The following is a 23,583-nucleotide window of genomic DNA, read 5'->3' on the forward strand; positions in this document are numbered from 1 at the left end:
TGGACCACAGGACACAGACGCGCGGACTCACATATAGACATATACGCGTACTCACGTACACGCGCACGCACGCGTAGTTTGTGAATCGAACATGGCGACTGCACCCGTCTATTGCGTCTGCAGATTACCTTACAACGTGACTCAATTTATGATTGAATGCGATGCTTGCAAAGACTGGTTCCACGGCAGGTAAACACACTTTGTTCAATGTGATGCTTTTTGGCAGTTGGTTGCATTTGGGGAATCTAAATAAAAATGGCTTAGCCCTGAGTGTGCTTGAGACAGTGTTGTGACTCTCAGACGCTAGTCTATATCTGAAGAGAGGACGCTTGGAGAAGAAGGCGGAGTTATAGCTGAGCGGGGATGTTAATTTTTCGTGAATTAAAAAAAAACAGATTTCTTTTTAAATCGTGGAATAGAATGTTATTTTTTTCTCTGTACTTCACCGTTTACACGATTTTAGGTGCGATATGACATACCCTCAAAACCCGGATGAGACCGGACTGCAACTGTGGATCATCGGCCGACATACTCGCTTTTAATGTTAATGTTTTGTGTTACGTTTGCGATATCACTCCAGGATTGTATCTCGCACTCAAAAAATTGAAAGAAAACCACTGTATCAGTGACCACTGCATGCTCAACCCCAACAGCCTTCCCATGAGACTGCAACTATGGCGCTGACAATGGCTAATGTCGGATGTTGCTTTAGCGAGTGAAATGAGAACATAATTTTTAAAGGTAGGTCGTCTTTTAATATATCTATAACAACATTGATGGTAAAAACACGTTTTCAGCAGGTAAGGTTTCCGCTCGTTCTTAGTTTATTTTGGGCATGTATACTGGCTATCCTGCTGTCAAAATGGACAAGTAAACTTGTAAACTCTGATTTGATTCGTGCAAGAAAAGCTCACTACTAGATGATGAAACGTGATTCACCACATCTGATTGTAAATCCCTTTACAATAATTATTTAATCACATGCTGTTTCCATTGCAAAATTCAGTTGATTGAATCAAATAACTTTCACATGGTTGGACTCAATATTCCCCAACGTATGAAAATATACATGTAATGTAGTAGTTAACAATTTTGTACAGACTTTACAGGGTTAGTAGCTGGGATTGAAAAAGCTTTGTTGTGAGCTTGAGATGTCAAGGGGGTGGGGGTTTGAGTGATGACAACTTCAAGGGCCAATGCTGTCAGGCCCCCAATAAAAGTGTGTTTTCAATTTGTGGCAATGACTTGGAGCCCCTCAAAGAGAGATTCTTTTTCATTGGCCCTGTTGAAGCACTTCTGGTTGTGACGTATGTGGTGCACTTAAGACGTAAGTATGCTTAAAACAGTTGCCTGAGTTTGTCTAAGTTTGTTCTTCTGTTGCATAGGATGAAGTAGCAACTGTAGAAAAATTATCAGATGATGCTGTATTTAAACTAATCGATAGACTAGTGGAACAGTGAATGAGATTTTAGGACATCTATGTTACCCGGGTTTGAATGTGGGGCATGGCTCTGTTTTGGTTGCACGTTTCCTGTTTTGCATTCTATATTTTGTTTTGTGTACCTGTTTTGGTTTTCTCTGTGTAAACTGGTTGCCTCCCACTGTCCAAAAACATTCATGTGAGGTTAAGTTAATGGTTTTCAAACTTTTTTGCGCACGCGCCCGTTTTCGGAGATTAACTTTTTTTGCCGCTTGAAATTTTCTCCTACTGGGGGGTTTTGCTTGCAGTGAAAATTGTAAAAGGCGAGGCTAGCACTAAAAATTGTAGAAAGTAAGAGTGGGTGATAGCACTAAAAATTGTAAATGTGTGTGTATGTTGGGGGGTGGGAGTTGTTACACGGGGGACTGAAGCTTTCTGCGCGGTCCAGCACATGGGGTTCTAAGAACTTCATGACCAACCACTCTGTCATATTCACATATAAGGGCAATTTAGAGTCTTCACTTAATCTACACCACATATGTTTTGGGGATGTGGGAGGAAACCAGACTGCCACAAGAAAACCTATGCAAGCATGGGGAAAACATGCAAAATTCAGAGAGGTGTGGCCAGGATTTGAACAGTCCTATCACGATCCAGCGACATGGGTGCAGAACCAATGCAGGACTACCAGGCATTGACATAATGATCAGAGTGGCTTTATTCCAGAAACAGGTCATAAACACGTGTGGCAGTCTGACAAGGCAGAGGCACAAAAAATGCTAGACTAAAGGCAGTATCCATAAACATGAAACAAGGTCCGATGATTATGGAACAAACTAAGACACTTGACAACATGTGGACAAACTAAAAGAGCACAAATTCGCTGTGACAAAGCTAGCACTACTACACTTGACTTACACAAACTAGTGGAGAATCCAACATGCAGTAAATGCAACACAAAAAACTGGGAATTGCCAGTGACAAAAATCCAATTTAAATGCCTGGTCTAATTACATTCAAATGAACAACAGCTGTCAGAGGTGGTTCCGGCCAGAGCAGTGGTCCAGCTACGCTCTTCACAGCAGTGGCCAGGCCATACACATGACGGATTCCTTCAAGTCGCGGATCTTAGACGCGACAGAACAATAAAAACAAAACAAAAACATGACCAGGGGAGGGCGGAAGAGGGGCCCGAGTCAGGCGGCCGGGTGGGGGGGGGTGTCATCGCCGCCGAGATGGGCGGCCATGGAGGAGTCATCAGCACCGAGACGGGTGGCCGTGGAAGCGTGAATGTGGTCATTGGGCGGCCGAGTTTCAGTCAACGCTGAAGCGTGGTCGTCAGGCGACTGGGAATCGGTCGCCACTGAAACAGGAGCGGAATGCGGCCGGGAATCAGTCGCCATAGAGGCGTGGTCATCAGGAGGCCGGGAACCGGCTTAGGCGTGGCTCAGCAGCAAGTCTGTCGTCACCACAACATGGGCTTGGCACGGCAGCAGTTCATTCGTCACCATTGCATGGCCTTGAACCACCTGTGTCCATCCCGGGACGAGATTAATTGCCGCTGAATCCGTCCATGAGATCCCCAATTTCAACGATCACTGGCATTGAGTCTGCCAGCTTGGTCGTCGGAAGTCGATTGAGGCTTTGCCGGTGGTGAGATGTGGATGGATGTCAGGTGTGGCTTGGCAGTCGCTGCAGCGGAAGCAGGATGCTGCTGTGGCTTGGTCGTCTGCGCGGAGTGGGCAGTCATCTGCTTTGGTTCGATCGCCGGCTAGGCGTGGGCGGAAATCTGCTGTAGCTTGGTTGATGAGCAACGGGAGGCACGAGACGAAGGCACACGGGGGCTGGAAGCGTGAGGCGGAAAAACTGACTGGGACAGATCACCGGTAGAGAAAATTCAGTCATTGTCCGAGTCAGAATCTGGCGGCCAGTCGTATAAATTCAGATCTTCCTCGTAATCCTAGTTCAGCAAAATGTGTGGTGGTGACCGGGTCATGGTCGAGAAGTAACCGTGACAAATGGGCGGTGGACATGACAAGGTAGGACAGGGCAAAAAGACGGAGCTCACTCAGATAAGGGGTGCTCGGTCCTCAGGGTGGGGGCACTGGGAGGCAGACGAGCTGCATGCCCGATGGTGTTGCTGGCGACGCCGCTTCTTCCCTGCTGGCTCCTGTTCTGTCCAATCGGCACAGGGGTGGGACCAATGGAGGACTTCCAGGCAATGACAGAAAGATCAGAGGGTCTTTATTCCAGAAACAGGTCAATACCAAGTGTAGCAGTCCGACAAAACAGAGGCACAAAAACGGTAGACTAAAGGCAGTATCCAAAAACATGAAAAGAGGTCCGATGACTATGGAGCAAACGAAGACACTCGACAAGACATGGACAAAATAAAAGGCCACAGACTCGTTGTGACAGGGATATCTTTACACTAAACATACGCACTATAGTGGAGAATCCAACATGCAATAAATGCAACGCAACAAACTAGCAAATGCCAGTGACAAAACTCCAATTTAAATGCCTGGTCTAATTACAGTCAAATAAACAACAGCTGTGTGACACCTGTCAGAGTTGGTGCCGCACAGAGCATTGGCCCAACCACACCCCTCACGGCAGTGGCCAGTCCATGCCCATGAAAAGTCCTCAGAATTGAGGCAGACACTCCACCAGTTGTCCACTGTGCTGACAGTTAAAACAAGGATGCCCAGACTTTTTTTTACCCCAAGATCTACTTTCCACCCAGCCAGCACCCAGATCTACCGATTGGTGGGGGGAGCATGCGCGCATCTCCGCAACTGGAAAAAAAAAAAAAAAAAAGTAACACAAGGTTTTCATATGTATGGGTCCATGGTAAAAGTGGCTGCCCCACCGCAGTCTGGTCCTGGGCCGGGATGGTAACTTTCCACTCCTTATCTGGTGTCGTTCGTCTCCACGGCAACGCCTGGGAGAGGAGGATGGCGCCAGCCGGTTTTCTGCGTGCAAAGATCAAGGACAACTAACGGCTCCACAACACATCCTTGTCTGTTTAGCAAATGGGCAACACTTTCTGTTGATTAAATGTATAAGGTCATATTTAAGCAAATAATGAAAGTGCAATAAGAGTAAAAAAGTCTTCATTCCCTCTCTTGATCTATGAAATAGATCACAAAAACAATCACGAAAATCCCAAAAGCAACACTTCAAGAAATATGGAAAACATAAAACCCTCTCTAATCGTCCGAACATACCTTTTAACAAGTGCATAGTCTCATAATTCAGAACACCCGTAAGCTTTAAACTGCAGGACAGTACTAGACAACTCAAAAACAGGAAAATATTTCTAAAACATATCACGCAAAAAGCATCAGTAGAACAGAAGGGCAAGGGCAATGCAATCACGGGGCATGTCAACATCATGACAATCAGGAAACAGTGGAAGTTTAGGATCACTTTCAAGGGGAGCGATAGCAACACCAAAATCATCTTGAGGAGTGTGTCGGGGCGGGGGTCTAATGAGGACATAATTACCGCGGCCAACAGTTGGGGCACCACTCGTCTTCTCAATCAGACGGGTTAAAAGAGAACGAATACAAGGAATGCGGATGAGAATAGAGGTGAAGACAGCCAGAGAGATCAACAGTGATGAAAGTCCTCCAGATTTTCCCGGAATTTCGGATTTTTAAATTTTCATGGAAATAGCTCTGAAAAATTGCCTAAAATTAATCCGGATATTAGTTGACAACGTTAGACGAACATGCGTTTGAGTTTGTTGTTTTGCTTTCACGAGCGTAGCCATGTTGGGGCACTAACACTAGTAACAGTAACGCCCCCTCCCCTTGCATTCTCTCAAGACGTCGTTTATTTTGTGTGGTCTTGACATTAATTTACGTGTTTATTTCATAAACGTTGTTAACCAAACAAGCCTGCTCCAACCGGTATTCATCCGGAAACAGGAAATGCAAGTTAACCGTATTGAGCACGTACGAAAGCGCATGTTCAAAGCGCATGTTCAGAACTGCATCACAGAATGCGAGCACATTTACGTCGAAAGTCATCAACATCATGAGCCATTTCAAAGGAAATTTAGTTACACCAGGCAGGGGTGCTCTTTGCGTCGATCGCGAGGCAGTCTGACACCGTAAAAAAACAAACAAACATTAGACTATCATCCACCTCGTCACTTGATTTAGGTGTGGCCAATACGTCGAGCGCATGCACATAAAGGCGCCTTCGAGCAAGCCGGCCTCCTATTTACGGCAGTCCCATTGTGCGTGCCCCGCCTCCACAACAATACGTCACGATTGCTGACAGGAATGTTTTACAATGTATCGCTAGCTGGTTGCCACGAACACCGATTATGTTGAACTAAACTTTCAGCATTTTCAAAACATTGCGGGGATAGACTAAGATAGTGAGCAATGCGGTCGAGTGTATCGGTACAACACGATGTAAGATGTTTGAGACTTAAACGTTAATGGTAAATATTAAAAAAAAATCTGGGCTTGGCCCTTGGGGAACTCCTGCCCAATTTATTTATTTTTTTTTGGGTCAGGAGTTAGAAATTTGACTTTCAATTTTTGTCTAAATTTTGTTAACAGATATTGCCAGAATGCACCACAGCCATCCATTTTTTTCCAAAATTTCCCAGGGGACCATGCCCCCGGACCTCGATAGTACTCACATTTGTGTTTTCAGGAATTTTCACGAAAAGTCCACTTTCATCTCGAGATGAAGATTGATGAAATAACACCCTTCCATTTCCCAAACACATTCATCCAGTTATCCCACAAAGACTTGTCAGCACCAGAGTGTTCCTTCATTTTCTTAGTAAGGGTTCTAAGTCCATCTACGGCCTGAGTGAAGCGTATGCCAAGTTGTGTGTTATTCGGCAAACACCTCCTTTCTTGGCCAACGGTTTATCTAATGCAATTCTATGTTGGAAAGCCATAATAGATGTAGCCATAAGTTGCTCATGTTCAGCTTCAAGTCCTTCAGGGTGAAATTGCCCAAACGTTGCACATTATAATGTATGTAATTGATACGGTCAACATTTTCGTTCGGAGTAACGGGGAAAAGAGCGGAAATTACAGGTATATTTTCGACACTGGCTACTACTTGATCAGCCAGTTCATACTCCTCTGGGGCACCACGGGGGACGCCAATAGCGTCAATGTAGGTGGGATCGTCAGCACCGAGCCAGGTAGGTTTGGTCCTATGTGAACGATGTAATAGGCGCAGAGCTTCCTTGAAGTGTTAAGGAGCAACCGCCAGATCATCTAGGGTGACAGGAACAACGGAAATAGGCAAAAGTAAAGTTATTAATGCACATCTGCCCATACTGTTGCGTGGGAGGCAGGGTTAGGGCTCCCATACATACAACATAGTCACTCGGGGTTTTATTCATTGCTTGTTCTGCCATCAGTAACCATTATTGTTTACTGCGCTAATGCCTGTCAAAACCCTAAACCACTCATCAACAGATAGGGCTTTGTTTATAATACAACTCTTCTCTGTGGTAAATATTTTACGGGTGGGTTGTGCTAACTGCTGGCACTGATGTGAGTGTGGTTATGGGGTATTTTTGAATGATTTCCCAGATCAAAATAACCAAGAACAACAATAACACCAATAATGAGAATGCCAGAGATTCCTGCTCTCCCTCTCTTGGTCCGAAAAGTAATCGGACGATCTGTAGGAATCATGGTTAACAATAAAAAAAAACAATAAAATAAAAGTGCAATTAAGAGTCTGTAGCAGGGCAAAGCATAGAATAATGAAACCACTTAGTTGACGGCTTTGGAGGTACGAGCAGTCACCTTGTGTGGGCCAGACCAATGGGGTTCTGACCACTTACGAGAGAGTCGTTTAACATAGACAGATGACCACTCAGGAAGATCAAGTGCAGGAGGTGGTGATGGAAGAGTGTCCTGGGTCTGTAAGGAGAAATTAGAAGCAAAAGAATGCAGTTGTGTCCAAAATAGTTTATGAGAAAATTTGGGAGACACAGCACCTTCCTCCAGCGTGAGTGAGGAGGAAGGGCCAGGCATCAGACGACCTGTAAGAAATTCTAAGGAGAGAAACCAGTAGGGCGAGGCACAGTTTGTCTCACAGACGTTGGCGCAAGGGGAAGAGCCTGAACCCAATTCATGCCAGAAGAGGTACATATTTTAGGTAGTTTTTCTTTCAACATGCGATTCATACGTTCAACTGAACCTTGACTGGCGGGGTGATAAACACAACCAAACTTCCGAGTTAACCCTAACCACTTCTCGATAGTAGCTCGGTGTGTAGATGTGAAATGTGTACTGTTGTCCGAGCGGATGAGAGCGGGGAAACCATGCGTTGCAATCCAGTGGTTCACCAAAGCTTACATTACCGACATGGCATCTTCACAAGCGTAGGGGGAGGCTTCAGGCCAAATCCGGAAAAGGAGTCAACAAAAACAAGAAGGTAGCGCTTACCTTGAACAGGAATGATCATGTCCATGACCAGTTCAGCACCGAGGCAGTTGGGTGGGTCAAATGAACCTGGCAACGGTCTAAGTGTGGGGCGAACATTGTGTAGCTGGCAAATATTACAGTCGTGACACAAGTCAGGCATTTTAGGATGCCACCACATGCGAAGTTTGGTTAGCATGGCTCTGGGGTCAATATGAGCCATAGTGAGTTTTGGTTAAAATATCACAGAGTAAAGGTCCATTAGGTAACACTGGCTGGCCATAGGGGCCAAACCAGAGGCCATCAGGGCACAGGTGGCTCCGCTAGCACGCCAGATCGTCTTGTTTGTTTGTTCAGGCGAGGCGTTGTGCTGTATTTTAACCAATTCACTACGAGACAGAGATTCGGGCAGGTCTCGAGTGGATTTGTCAGAAAATTGGACAAGCATCTTTGGGACATAGCCCACAGCCTGCTTGGCACCCAAGTCGGCAGCATTATTGCAGAGGGCTGTGGTTGAAGTGGATTTTGAGTGGCCAGGGACCTTGACGATAACCACCACCAAAGGTTTGGCCGGGTCTTTCTCTAATTGTTGGATCAATTTCAAATGACCAACAGGGGTACCTTTGGCTGTTTTAAAGTCATTGCGTTTCCATGCAGACAGGACCAACACAGCAGCCGAGACACAGTAAGATGAGTCAGAATAGAGAGTGACAGATTGTCCGACTGCCAGTTCCAGTGCGAGACAGAGTGCGAGCACTTTCGCTGCCTGGGTTAGGGAGCATGTGTTAGTATGGAAGAGGAAACGGTGAAAAATTCACCTGAGGGCTTCGGCTTCACTACGGCAGCCGCTGCAGCCAAAGAGGCATTTGGCTTACGGTGACAGCAACCATCAGTGAACAGGACCCTGCTGCTAGTCAGAGGTTGGACAGAGAGAGATCAACACGTGGATGAAGAGAATCTGTAGAATACAAGAACGATGCTTCGAGGACATAGTGGATCCATCAGAGGACACCACTCTGCCCAAGAAGGTCTCCGATTTGCGACAACACTGAAGCTTCTTTCTGGAAGCTTTGAAACCCTTCTCATGCAAATGAAGCAAAACAAGTTTAGTGAGAGAAACACGACTCTGCTGTTGGGACTGCCAACAGGAGATCATTAACATACATCAGGAGTTTACATCCGTCTGGGACATCTAGATCCTGCAGCAATGACTTCAAACAATTATTAAATATTCCAGGTGAATTTTTGAAGCCTTGTGGCAATTTGGTGTATGGCAAATTTTGTCCCTGATGTCTGAATGCAAACAAATGTCTACACTCGAGTGCGAGTGGGACACAGAAGAATGCATTTGCCAAATCAGTTGCTGTGAAGCATTTCAAATCAGGTGTGATGGTAGACAACAATCTGTGGGGGTCTGGTACAGGTAACAATGGCGTGGTCGTTACATCATTAACGGCTCTCAAATTATGCGCCATACGATAAGTGTTACCATCTGCTTTTAAAACTGGCCCGAGTGGTGTACACCACGAGGAGGTGGATTTTTCCAGGACTCCAGAATTCCACAGGCCAGTGAGAGTCTCCTCCATCCCCTGGTTAGCACCCGCGGGCCAAGGATATTAATGTCTGTAAACATGAGATCCTGGAAAAACTGTGATTTTAATGTCTGGTGTCTTAGTACAATGTCCAACATCAAAGGGTCCACAGGACCAAACTAATTTAGGCAGTTCGTTTAACATAGACTCGGCGTCATCAGAGTAGTCACGTCCGTGTTCGCTAGTTCGGGTCTCATGTTCTAATATGGTCATATTAGTTGTCGGCGGTACGTCAGGAACAATGATGCAGTATGCATCTGCAGATTTGGAGATCTGTATGTCAGGGAGTGGTGTGTCCTCCCAGCCAGTCATTGGAGTCAGTCGTTTAACCATACGTCCCAGCTGCCGGGCCTCGTGTCCTGGAGACAGAGCGAGTGAAATGTGGGGTTAACCAGGGCTTCCACAACAGAAATTGATGTATGAGACCAGGTTTGACAATGTTTCTGGTTCAAGTCGGGCCCAATAAATGTCCACAGTTGGAGTTGGTTCACACACAGGTGGCATAAGCCATTGTCCAGAGTGTTAGACGGTGTCAGCTGCCGGCATTATAAAGGAATGGTGGAAGGTCTGTCCAGCCAAGATTGTCGGTAGAGGTTGAGTCCATTGCAGGGCCTGTTGAGTCCCTGAAGCCCATCAATTGCACAATATGTTGTGACTATAAAGTGTTCGGGAACGAGCTGTTGACTGAGGAGTGCGTTGCCCCTCTGTCAATGAGAGTGTTCACTTTTCGCCCCGCAACAGAGATGGGGATCATGGCACCTTCGTTGCCGCACCCCTTGCTCCCTGGCTGTCCAACCTGCTGTCAGAGTGGGCTGACAAAGCTGTCGTTTCTGCCTCTGCCTTGATCCCCCTCGGTTGTTGGACCAGCCACCATGCCCTTGCATTGGACCTTAAGGTGGAGGAGCTGTATGACAGTCTTTAATCCAGTGATTGACAGAACCACAACCAAAGCAACCATGATCACGTTGATGTTGTTGCACTCTCTTTCACTCACTTTCTAGGGGAAAGAAGTGGGTGCGGCTGTAACAGGAGTGGGGTACCTCTCTCTGATAGCTGCGGAAAGACACTTGAAGTGTCCTCTCAGTATAGTTCCATTGGGTACGTTAATCATACCTGCAGTTGTCTCGATTTCTCGTTGTTTAATACTAGTGCATGATCTAGATGCTGCTTGTCTCCAGTCTCCCATGCAGAGTGTATACCACTGTAAAGTTTCCACAAAACTAGACAGCCATGCATTACCACCAGAAGAGAAACGAGACAAGTTAGCAATAATACAATCAACATCTGTACGATTAAACAGCTCGAATATTGGACCTGCCGGAGCCTGTGTCATTGTAAAGCAAAGCAAAGTAAATTTATTTCTATAGCGCATTTTATTCACGAGGGAATTCAATGTGCTTTACATGATTTAAGGCGTTTGAAAACAAAGAGATAAAACATTTAAAACGGGATAAAAACAATAAAAATGACAAACACAATATTTTAAAAAAGACAATTCAAACCGCATACAGTGCAAGTAATATGAGCAAAAAGTGGATATATTCTAAAAAGCCTGAGGAAAAAAAGAAGAGTTTTCAACCTTGTAGTGTTTTGTTTGCTTGTTATATAATATAATAATGTAATATAATATCATCAATTTTCTTTATCGCTTATCCTCACAAGGTTTGCGGGGAGTGCTGGAGGCAATCCCAGCTGTCAGTGGGCAGGAGGCGGGATACACCCTGAACTGGTTGCCAGCCAATCGCAGGGCACATAGAGACAGACAACAGTCGCATTCACAATCACACCGAGGGGCAACCTTAAGTGTCCATCCCATGTTGCGTGTTTTTGGGATGTGGGAGGAAACCGGAGGGCCTGGTGGAAACCCACGCAGGCACGGACATGAACATGCAAACTCCACACAAGCAGGTCCGGATTGAACCCAGGACATCACAACTGTGCGGCCAATGCTTTACTAGCTGCGCCAGCGTGCTGCCATAATATAATTTATAATATGCATCGTGTTATTTCCGATGCGAGAGGACGCTTCGCATGAAATCAACAAGACAGTTTTCACCAAACCCCCCCCCCCTTCAGCCCCTCTCGCTTCCTGTGTGTGTGTGTGTGTGTGTGTGTGGTGTACTTGCATGTTATTCAGGGAACGTGCGTGTATGCGTGGTTGATGTACCTCCTTAGTCATTTTTGCAGTCCTTCACTCGCATCCACATATCAAATACAACTTTTCTCAGCCCCATCTTCTTTTCCTCATGGGCTCCTTGATGCCCTCAACCTCACATGCCACCTTACCATCCGTCCTGGGTAGTTTCCTGGTCCGGTTTCATCATCCGTCTTCGTCACCATCATTAAATGCGCAGTGCCCCATTCTCTGTTCACCTCTTTATTCCATGAGCCCTTATCTAATCAGTCTCATACATCTTTCATAGTCTTATATTTACATAGTCTCTGTCAATTTCCTATAACTTCGTCAGTTTGTGCTAATCGCGAATTTTACCCAAATTGTGCTTTTGCCATTATTTTAATGTGCGCTTCTTTTCTTTGTCTTGGTTTTTTTTTGGCCAACATTAGGCAACATTTGCTGCTCAATTTCAATGTCCTTTTCATGTTTAACGTGATTATATTCACCACATTCATGATCAAATTCACCATCCATGATTATTTAATTTAGTGGTCACTCTTCTTCGACTAAACCCAACCGAATTCCTATCGCGCTACAAATTAGCCTATACTATTTGTTTTTTTCGTACGCCACCTTGCGACGTCCCAGGCTCAAACCGACGGCAAACCCTCTGCTTTTAAGGGATCCCATCCCCCTTAGGTGTAACAGGTAAACCTCACAGTGCAATTGTACGTCTACAACAGACATGTCCAAAGTCCGGCCCCCGGGCCAATTGCGGCCCGTGGACAAATTTTTACCAGCCCGCGGCCTCTATCATGAAATCAATAATATGCGGCCCGCCAGCACTGTTGACCACAGTATAAAATACATGTGTACAAAAAGCTATTTTTCATATTTTTCATTTCACCAGAAGATGGCAGTAGCCCTGTGGCCGCACTCTGGCCGCCGTGACCCTTGACCTTGCGTGATCGTTTCAGCCCAGCCCATTTCTAACATGGCGTCTGTAAACAAAAAAAGGAAAGTTGACCGCGAGGGCCGCCGCTTCCAGGACAAGTGGAAATTTGAGTATTTTTTCACTGAAATACGAAACAACTGTGTCTGCCTAATTTGCCAAGAGACTGTGGCTGTTTTCAAGGAATTCAACATCAAGAGGCACTACCAGACGAAACATGCTAGCTACGACAAGCTAACTGGGAACAAACGCGGTGAAAAAGTGAAGCAACTGGAAGCTGTTTTAACGGCACAGCAAAGCTTTTTCACAAGAGTCCGTGAGTCAAATGAAAATGCCACAAAGGCAAGCTACGAAGTGGCAACGCTGATTGCAAAGCACTGCAAACCTTTCACTGAGGGTGAATTTATTAAAGACTGTGTAATGAAAATGGTTGAGAAAATTTGTCCCGCGAAGAAGCAGGAGTTTGCCAATATTTGCCTGGCTCGTAATACTGTGGTACGGAGAATTGAAGACGTTTCATTAGATATTAAGAGACAGTTAGAGGCAAAAGGAACTGAGTTTGACTTTTTCTCGTTAGCGTGCGATGAAAGCACGGATGCATCCGACACCGCTCAGTTACTGATCTTTTTAAGAGGAGTGGACAATGACATGAATGTGAGTGAAGAGCTTCTGGACCTCCAGAGTCTGAAGGGCCAAACAAGAGGAACGGATTTATTTGTTTCTGTTTTTTCCACCGTAGATGACATGAAACTACAGTGGAATAAAGTCACCGGGATTATTACGGACGGCGCACCTGCCATGGCTGGCGAGCGGAGTGGATTATCAAGCCTTGTCTGTAACAAAGTCGGCGAAGAAGGAGGCAGCGCTATTAAACTCCACTGTATTATTCATCAAGAAGTTCTCTGTGCCTAATATATGAAATATGATAATGTTATGAAACCGGTGATAAAGACTATTAATTATATTCGCTCCAAAGCGCTGTGCCACCGCCAGTTTCAACAGTTTCTTCTCGACATCCAGGCTGAATACGGAGATGTTTTGTATCACACCGACGTAAGGTGGCTCAGTCGGGGGTCTGCGCTGCAGCGCTTCTTCTCTCTCAGGGAGGAAATTGGACAATTCTTGACTAAAAAGGGACAACCCATGCCACAATTAAATGATCCTGTTTGGCTGGCTGATTTGGGATTTTTAGTTGACATAAAGCGACATCTGAATGCGCTGAACACAAGCCTTCAAGGGCAAAATGCAGTGGTAAGCCAACTGTATTCACACATCAAAGCCTTTCGGACCAAGCTGCTACTTTTCCAAAGACACCTGTCACAGGCGCAGCCCAATACCGCACATTTCCCGTCGCTGCAGGAAATTGTGACCAGTTTCCCACAGATCAATATCAGTGCGCAAATGACAAAGTATGCAGCAGACATCTCATGTCTGGTTGAGGAGTTTCAGCAGCGCTTTCGGGACTTTGCAGCTATTGAAAAGGAGATCACGCTTTTTTCCTCTCCTTTCTCCGTGGACCCTGATGACGCTCCAGACCACCTGCAACTGGAGCTCAGTGAGCTGCAGTGTGACGCCGAGCATCGCAGTCGGCACCAACAGCTCCCTCTTGTCAACTTCTACCGCCAGCTGGATGAAGGCAGGTTCCAAGCAATTCGGACATTTGCTAAGAAAATGCTGAGCTTGTTTGGCTCCACATACATGTGCGAGAAGACATTCTCCGTTATGAACATTAACAAGAGCCGCATGAGGACGAGACTGAGTGACTCTCACCTGCGTGACGTCTTGCGCATCAAAACCACTGCTCTTGAGCCAGACGTGGACTACATACTGCAGTCAAGATCCCAGTATCACCCTTCACATTTGTGCAGGCAAGACCTTTGTTAAGTCCTCTGAGTTGAATAAATTCTTAAATCTCAGTGAATTAATTTTTTTGTGATGGTCAAAATCACAGTTTGAATATGCAGTGATCATTGTTTTGTTTTCAGCACTTTTCCTACAGTGAGCATATAATAGTGAATAATATGTAATGTTTCACATGAACTTAGATATCCTTTATAGTTTTCTTAATTTTTTGTGGTTTGTGATTTCGGTAAAAACCTAAATGTAAAAAAAATGTAAAAGTATGCCATTTGTAATTAAATTAAAAAAATCCCAAAAAGTTAATTTGTATTTAATGTTAATGGTTCAAAGAATGTCAGGCTAAATAGTCAGCCCCCACACTTTTCACCTTACCAAATCTGGCCCTCTTTGCAAAAAGTTTGGACACCCCTGGTCTACAATATACGTCAGCTCCGACGGGATATATAACTTTTCTTTATCTCTTATTCTCTTTCTCTTATTCTCTTTATCCCTTTAACATTAATCCCTTGTTTTTTGCGATTAATTGGGACCAGTACCACCTGTGAAAAACCGAGAAGTAGCGAGGGATGTGTAACCCTCTTTGAGACAAACATAGGTATTTAGTTCAGTCTTTAATTTTAAAACCATATAGATATAATATGTACAGTATTAATTTACAATATAAATATAAATTATATCACACTTACTGTATTATGTTACTGTATAGTTACCATTCATCTCTTGGAGACTTCTGCTGGAGGCGCTGGCAATGTACCTGTGAGATGGGGAAGTGTTTTGTGTGTGTGTTTGGGTACCATCCATCCATCCATTTTCTTAGCCGCTTATCGTCACAAAGGTCGTGGGAGTGCTGGAACCTATGCCAGCTGTCATTGGGCAGGAGGTAGGGTACACCCTGAACTGATTGCCAGCCAATTGCAGGGCTCATTGAGACAGACAACAGTTGCACTCGCAATCACACCTCGGGGCAATTTAGAATGTCCAATTAATGGGAGGATTTGTGTTTGGGATGTGGGAGGAAACTGGAGTGCCCGGAGAAAACCCCGTGTGCGTATTAGAAGTTTAAAATATATCTCCAGTACAGCATTTATACTTTGAATACTTGAGACAAAAAATACAACAGTACAAGTGTCTAGTTAAACAATAAAACAATCTACTTTTTATTGCAGTACACAATTAACATTCTTCACTCGGTGACTTCTCCTCGAGGTGCTGGAGATGTAGCTTTGAGATGGGGAGTTGTTTTTTTGTGTGATCGTGTGTTGTGTGTGTACCAGAATGTTTAATGTACAGTATTTATAATTTGCATATTTGAGAAAAAAAATTACATTAAACAAAGTGACAAAGTTATTTCTTCTCACTGTTGTGATGTCCCCTCCATGCCACCAATGTCCCTTTCTTCGTTGCATCACATTGTTTAAGCACGTATAGCATCAAGCGTTAAAAGCAATACAAGAGAGCAAATATGAGAACTTTATGTACAATTAATCCAACAGTGCTGACAGTGTAATTGAGGTTTTTATCTTTGAGGAAAACATGGTGTTGTTTTTGTTTTTACTTCTACTTAAAAATTTCTTTATACAAGAACATAACCCCGACAACACAATTACTAAACTGGACAGCTCATACAATATTGTTGCACGCTTCTGAGGGCGTAATGCTTTTGAAAATTTTCAAACCAGCTTCTGCTTGCCAAAAAGCCTTGTCCTCGAAGGGTGAATGCCTCGTTGCGGGCTGAGGTTTGTCAGCACTTTCTTCAGCCTCTCCATTGTCACTGGGTCGTTTTTCTGCAATCCACAAAGCAAAAGCAGCTTCCATTTCAAACAATCTTCTTATTTGATGGAGTCGCCACACATTTCGTTTCCTTATTAAGTTATTGATGCGGTTTACCACATCCTTCTTTATGTAGCGCACCGCTGATTCATTCACGCCATAATGGTGCCACAAAAGCCTAACGTCTGGTGTCTTTGATTATATCCAAAAGTCTTATTTTTTTCCTGATTCTCTCATCTTTCTCTTCCTTTTCATCATCATTACCAGGCCGTTTTTCTGCAATCCGCTGTCCACAAAGCGAACGCAGCTTCCATTTCGAGCAATACTCTTATTTTGCGGAGACACCACACATTTTTCTTCCTTATTAAAAGCGGTTTTGTGGGTGTTTTACACATCCTTTTTTATGTAGCGTACCGTCATAATGGCGCCAGAAAAATTAAACTACTGCTGTCTTATATCCAAAAGTTTTAGTTTTTCGCCGATCGTCATCATCACCTTTTCCGCTTGGGTGCTTCGCAGGGAGCTTTTACATCAGCACAGCGCTTTGTCGGCATTGTGAACTAGAGAGCTTATCGTGCAAATAGTCAACAGCATAGAAAATGGCGGATAGGAAGGACAAGGGAGAGGGTGGAATGGAAGTTGCTGGGTGGGGCTTCGATGATGTGCAGCCAATCAGCTCACAAGATAAATCCACACATGCTCTCATATCTTGATGTTCGCCTGGGACCAATCACTCGCCTTGTATCAATGTGTCTTCTCGTAATACAGTACTGTGTGCAAATATGGCTTTTTTTTGGGAGGGGATGGGTGAAAATAAAACTCAAAGCCACAGTAGGTGAAGCGCAAAGTTGAGAGGGATTACTGTATTTCATTGCCTTTATTTAGGAAACACAAAAGTAAGTTTCTTTCAACTTGTCCCGTTAGGGGTCGCCACAGTGTGACATCTCAGATAAATGCTCATATTTGTTTGGCACAGTTGTTATGCCAGATGCCCTTCCTGACGCAACCCAGAGTAGAGGCCCCAGTCGAGTAAATAATAAAATTCCCATGAAACTCCTCTCTCATATCATCCCGGTTTTATTTTATTTTATTTAAGGAATTAAACAGGCAGAAAATGATAAGACAACCTTCACATTGGCAAAGGCAGAAGAAAAGGGCCCTCCCGCTCTAAAAATATACATACAAAATTTTTTAGTGAGCTTTGTTTATCGGATTTCTGTGCTCATTGTGGCCTGTCAATGAATGAACTCCATATTGAAATAGAAGGCTAGGGCTTGGGATGAAGAGCTTCACAATTCAATTGGATTTTCATTCTTCCATGGTAGGTTTATTGAAGACTCTATATCAGGGCTCGGGAACCTATGGCCCGCGAGCCATACCTGGCTCTTTTGGTGGTTCATAATGACATAATGTACATGTGATTTCTGTTGTACAGAGAAGGTGTGTCCTAGTGGGGTTTATGTCGTTTGGTTGGGAGGCAACGCAAATGACTTAGAGACAGTTTGGCTTAATGGGTTGCCGTAGTTTTTGCGTGGTAGTCGATGTCCAGAGGTGCACAAGGGTCTAACGTTGATCGTGTCAGAACAACTAATTGACCCCTCCGTAGAAATTGCATCATCCGCGTCGCTGACCAATCGGAAGCCAGAGATCCGCACCCGCCGTTCCCTCAGACAACGTTGCATGGTCCAGTATAGCTTTTGTTAGCGTTTTATCGCATATTTGGGTTCTTTAACAATAGATATGGTTAAGAGGTGTATTCATAGTCTTTGTAATAGTGACGACAGGTATCCTGAAAGGCTAGTTGGTGGAGTTCAATACCCTTTCCAAAACCGAAGACCCAGTACGAAAAATGTCTTCGATGGATCAAACTTTGTGGAAGACCGCATCATCAACTGAATCCATCTGATATCAACCGGAACAGAAGACTGAGTACGAAAAATGTCTTTGATGGATCAAACTTTGTGGAAGATCCTATGATCAACTGAATCCTTCTAAAATCAACCGGAACAGATATGTTTGCACGAAGGTAAGCCCTATATTTGATTTTCAATACACGTCTCATATAAACGAATTAGCAGTTCTTCGCTTGCATAACGTAGCTACTTTTGAATGATTGACACACTTGATTTGTGTTGAGCGATATTTTGCGATGATCTGACTGCACAAACGTGTCTCTGTTCGGCGGCTCCCGATCTAAGCTAAACCGGACTAGCGAGTCCTAAAAGCCTTCAACGTGCACAGAGACACCAAGACTGAAGGAAGGATGTTTGAGGACACTATAAAGTAGTGATTGTCATACTCGGTCGGGACTTACGTAGGTTCGGCACTAATTCAAGAATAATTATTGAGGGGAGCGCGTGACGTTACACAAAGAAAACGAGAGAAACAACTCGTAAATCAACCCTCGCCTTCTTTTCCTTCATACGGCGGTTCACAAACGGCTATACAGATACACATACAGATTCTGCACACAAGTGTGATGTGTAACACGAAAATAGGAAACTGTCAATGACGAATTCGTCTTTGGGTTATAATATATTATATTATGTGGCTTCTCGGTCTTCCTCTGACTCCGGACAGATCTCGCGCTAATATCAATGGTTTCTCCGTCGATATGCATGTAAATACCATTGAAATACCCCTCGCTGAAATATTTGAAGCCCTGCTGTCTGGTTTTCAACGATATTTCACTGTTAGCTAAGAATGCGAGTGAGAAATCAGCTGGTAAATCGGACAGTTTTGCTCTAGTCTTTTCTTGCTGCGCCGCCATTTTTGCTAATTGTTTGTCTGAGGCTAGCACACGTGCGGTGACGTAACTTCAGGAGGCGTGGTTAAGTGCCCTATACGGAGGGGTCAATTATGGAAACGCTTTTGACAAAGGTCGCTCAAAGAAACAAATATGAGGAGTCCCGAAGTTTTCAACAAGACTGGATAGCCTTTGTGGAGATGGAGAGTTCTGCTGTGTGTTTAAATTTCCCAGATGGGGAGTATGCCAAAGCATTCATACTCAACGTTGCCAATCAACATTTTGCCAACTTCGCATAAAGACAAGATAATCATCCAAATAAAAGACATGCCTTTGTCGGCTAGAACTGTTCATCATCCTACCCGCATGATGGAAAATCAAATTGAATTACGTTCACGATTAACAGATGGAAATCTCAACACCTGCATGAAGCTTAATCTGACAATGTATAAAACAGACGATCAAGCCATTAGCAAAACCAGGAAGCACCTGAAGTCGCATTAATGGTAAGAAGTGCTTTTGTCATGATTGGTTAGCGACATCATACTGTTATTTAAAAGAATTCTGAGACTTTATTGTACTCTAAAATTGTTAGGTCTACATAAATGCGCAAATACACAAATTTTGTTTTTTAAATATTGCATGGCTCTTCTGAAATTACCTTTTAAAATATTTGGAATTTGTGGCTCTCTGTCCAAAAGGTTCCCGACCACTACGCTATATCGTCCATAGGTATGAATGTGTGAGAGAATGTTTTTTTTTTTTTTTTTTTTTTTTTTTTTTTTTTTTTTTGGTTAATGTGCCCTCTGCGACCAATCAGGGTGTACCCTTTCTCTCGCCCAACAATTGCTAGCGCCAGCATGCTTGCGGCCTTTGTGAGTAGAAGCAAAATGGAAGATGAATAAAAAAATGTTGCAAATCAATACGATATCAAGTCTCTGGTTTCAATTTTATTCAATGTTGATTCATATATTCTGGTATCAATTCTGTAAGACGTAAAATGACACAATTTTGAAAATTTTGAAGTGTTTGTTGTTCTTTCATGTTTGTCATCATTTTTTTAGAGAAATTTAACATTTTAAAATAAACATTTGGCTATAACTCATTTGTAGTCTACCGCAAGTACAAAGGTTAATACACGATCACAGGTCTGTATCAAACAAATTACATGCATGTACTTTGGTACCTTGACATATGTGGTTTTCGAGATACGACCCACTGGTGAGACAATTTTTTGCTTCGTCTTGCGTGCCAGGAGATGACATACAAATGGCAGTAGGTGTCAGTAGGTGTTGCTGCGATCAGCTTTTCGAGCTTCACTTGGTCTTTCCCTTTGTGCACCTCGGCTTGGGAGCATCTCTGTGCAATTGTGCTTGAATTTTGTTATTTTGCATTTAGTATAAGTTCATTTTCAACCATGTGGCCCAAGCAAGCAATTGCTCAGGAAAGCGGTGAGAAGAAGACGATGATGTTGATGGATGTGAAACAATAGAAAAACACACTGGGTGTACGAGTGAGCTACTTGGTAAAGTGTTATGACCGTTCTCCGTCACCCATATTGTAATGCCCTCGGGCAAAGAGAAAAAGGAGCCACCACTGGGTTTTAATTGCTTTTTCTTCAACCCTTTGGCAACCCACACCGAATGCTCTTAACAACTAACTGCTAATCCAGCATACACTCACTCGCCTAGTTTGCTTTACGTTAGCTACCTCTCCATTCTTATAGGGGTACACTCATAATTACAGCCACTGTATTTCAATATGTACGTTGAAGCTACGGTGCTGAGGAGGAGCTGATGATGAAGGAATACAAGGAGCGACAGATGCAGAAGCAAGGAGGTGCGGAGTGAGAGTTCTGACGAGGAGACAGAGTAGGTTATCTCTACCACCGAGATATAGGATGTGTTGGCAATGTGGGAGAAAGTTTCGGACTTTGGGGTGAAGAAACACGCAGAAAATGTTGCAACTGGTTGATCTTTCGTGCTATGTCATGAGGTGTGCGTGTGTGTGTGTGTGGTGTGTGTGTGTGTGTGTGTGTGTGTGTGTGTGTGTGTGTGTGTGTGTGTGGTGTGTGTGTGTGTGTGTGTGTGAGAGATGAGATCTGCCTAACACATTTCAGAAAGTCAACAAGAGGCACAAAGAAACCTCCTTGGACAGGTATTTTTTCAAATGGCCATCTGTTGACACGGAAGAATGTGTTGCATAAAAGGCCAAAGTTGTGGAAGAGAAAAGACTTGAACATAATTAGCAAAACTGGGAAAAAAAATACAATAGCAATTACAGTAAGTTCATTCAAGTTCATTAAGTGTAAAGTAACATTAAGCTAAGCGCTAAGTAGCCAAGTCTTCTTCTACTTTTCTTTTCGGCTTGTCCCGTTTAGGGGTCGCCAAAGCGTGTCATCTTTTTCCATCTTAGCCTATCTTCTGCATCTTCCTCTCTAACCCCAACCCCCTCATGTCTTCCCTCACCACATCCATAAACCTTTTTGGTCATCCTCTGGCTCTTTTGCCTGGCAGCTCCATCCTCAGCACCCTTCCACCAATATACTCACTCTCTCGCCTCTGAACATGTCCAAACCATCGAAGTCTGCTCTCTCGATTCTTGTCTCCAAAACATCCAACTTTGGCTATCCCTCTAATGAGCTCATTTCTAATCCTATCCAACCTGCTCACTCCGAGCGAGAACCTCAACATCTTCATTTATGCTACCTCGAGTTCTGCTCCGTGTTGTTTCTTCAGTGCCACCGTCTCTAATCTGTACATCATGGCCGGCCTCACCACTGTTTTGTAAACTTTGCTCTTCATCCGAGCAGAGACTCTTCTGTCACATAACACACCAGACACCTTTCGCCAGCTGTTCCAACCTGCTTGGACCCGTTTCTTCACTTCCTTAACACACTCTCCATTGCTCTGTATTGTTGACCCTAAATATTTGAAGTTGTCCACCTGTGCTATCTCTTCTCCCTGTAGCCTCATTCTTCCCCCTCCACCCCTCTCATTCACGCACATATATTCTGTTTTAATTCGGCTAATCTTCATTCCTCTCCTTTCCAGTGCATGTCTCCATCTTTCTCACTGCTCGTCTGCATGCTCCCTGCTTTCAGTGCCGATCACAATATCATCTGCGAACATCATGGTCCAAGGGGATTCCAGTCTAACCTCATCTGTCAGCCTGTTCATTACCACTGCAAAAAGGAAGGGGCACAGACCTGATCCCTGATGCAGTCCCACCTCCACCTTAAATTCTTCTGTCACACCTAAGGCACACCTCACCATTGTTCTGCTGCCATCATACATGTCCTGTACTATTTTAACATACTTCTCTGCCACACCAGACTTATGCATGCAGTACCACAGTTCCTCTCTTGGTACTCTTTCATAGGCTTTCTCTAGATCCACAAAGACACAATATAGCTCCTTCTGACCTTCTGTGTACTTTTCCACAAGCATCCTATTTCTGTCCTGAGTCTAGCCTCTACTACTCTTTCCCATACTCATCAACTTTCTTCCTCTATAATTCCCACAGCTCTGAACATCGCCTTTGTTCTTAAAAATGGAAACTAGTGCACTTTTCCTCCATTCATCAGGCATCTTTTCGCCCGCTAGTATTCTGTTGAATAAGTTAAAAAACTCCACAGCCATCTCTCCAAATTGCTTCCATACCTCTACTGGTATGTCATCAGGACCAACTGCATTTCCATTTCTCATCCTTTGTAGTCCCTTTCTAACTTCCCCCTTACTTATCATTTCCACTTCTTGGTCCTTCACACTTGCCTCTTCAACTCTTCCTTCTCTCTCATTTTCTTCATTCATCAACTTCTTAAAGTATTCTTCCATGTATTTAGCAAACTACTGGCACCAGTCAACACATTTCCATCTCTATCCTTAATCACCCTTACCTGCTGTACATCCTTCCCATTTCTATCTCTCTGTCTGGCCAACCTGTAGAGATCCTTTTCTCCTTCTTTCGTGTCCAACCTGGTGTACATGTCTTCATATGCCTCTTGTTTATTCTTTGCCACCTCTACCTTTTCCCTACGTCGCATCTCGATGTACTCCTTTCGCCTCTCCTCAATCCTCTCCATGTCCCAGTTCTTCGCTAATCTCTTTCCTTGGATGACTTCCTGTATTTTGGGGTTCCACCAACAAGTCACCTTCTCCTCTTTCCTTCCAGAACACACCCCAAATACTCACCTGCCTGCCTGTCTTAGTACCTTGTCAGTAGTATTCTAGTCTAAGAGCTTTTCCTATCCATTGAGAGCCTGTCTCACCTCTTTCCGAACAACATTCTTCCTTTCTCAGCTTCCACCATATGGTTCTCTGCTCTACCTTTGTCTTTTTAAGCTTCCTACCCACCACCAGTCATTCGACACACCACCATCCTATGCTGTCGAGTTACTCTCCCCTACCACTACTTTGCAGTCAGTAATCTCCTTCAGATTACATTGTCTGCAAAAAAATAATAATCCACCAGTATGCTTCTACTTTCTCGTAGGTCACCCTATGTTCCTTCCTCTTCTGGAATAAAGTGCCATTTCCATGCTTTTTGCAAAGTCCACCACCATCTGTCCCTAAAAGTTCCTTGACTGAATGCCGTACTTACCCATCACTTTTTCATCGCCCATGTTTCCTTTACCATAATGTCCATTACAATATGCACCAATCACAACTCTCTCGCCGTCTCGGATGCTCAGAACTACTTCATCTAG

General features: G+C 44.1%; 1 protein-coding gene across 10 annotated transcripts in view; it reads left to right on the plus strand.

Annotated features, from left to right (window-relative positions):
* Positions 1-22: 22 nt before the first annotated feature.
* The window catches only part of phf2 (PHD finger protein 2), a 236,429-nt gene continuing 212,868 nt past the window's right edge, over positions 23-23,583 (plus strand). For 3 of the 10 annotated variants that reach the window (XM_061831401.1, XM_061831391.1, XM_061831400.1), the window contains exon 1: positions 25-189. In XM_061831401.1, the coding sequence (XP_061687385.1) occupies positions 92-189 (98 nt within the window). In that variant the 5' untranslated portion in view covers positions 25-91. Of the gene's footprint in view, positions 190-653; positions 742-1,158; positions 1,328-23,583 lie in introns of those variants that run through there. The other 7 variants (XM_061831394.1, XM_061831399.1, XM_061831392.1 and 4 more) reach the window with 5 other exon arrangements.

Source organism: Syngnathoides biaculeatus, chromosome 10 (assembly GCF_019802595.1).
Source record: "Syngnathoides biaculeatus isolate LvHL_M chromosome 10, ASM1980259v1, whole genome shotgun sequence".
Classification (NCBI taxonomy): domain Eukaryota; kingdom Metazoa; phylum Chordata; class Actinopteri; order Syngnathiformes; family Syngnathidae; genus Syngnathoides; species Syngnathoides biaculeatus.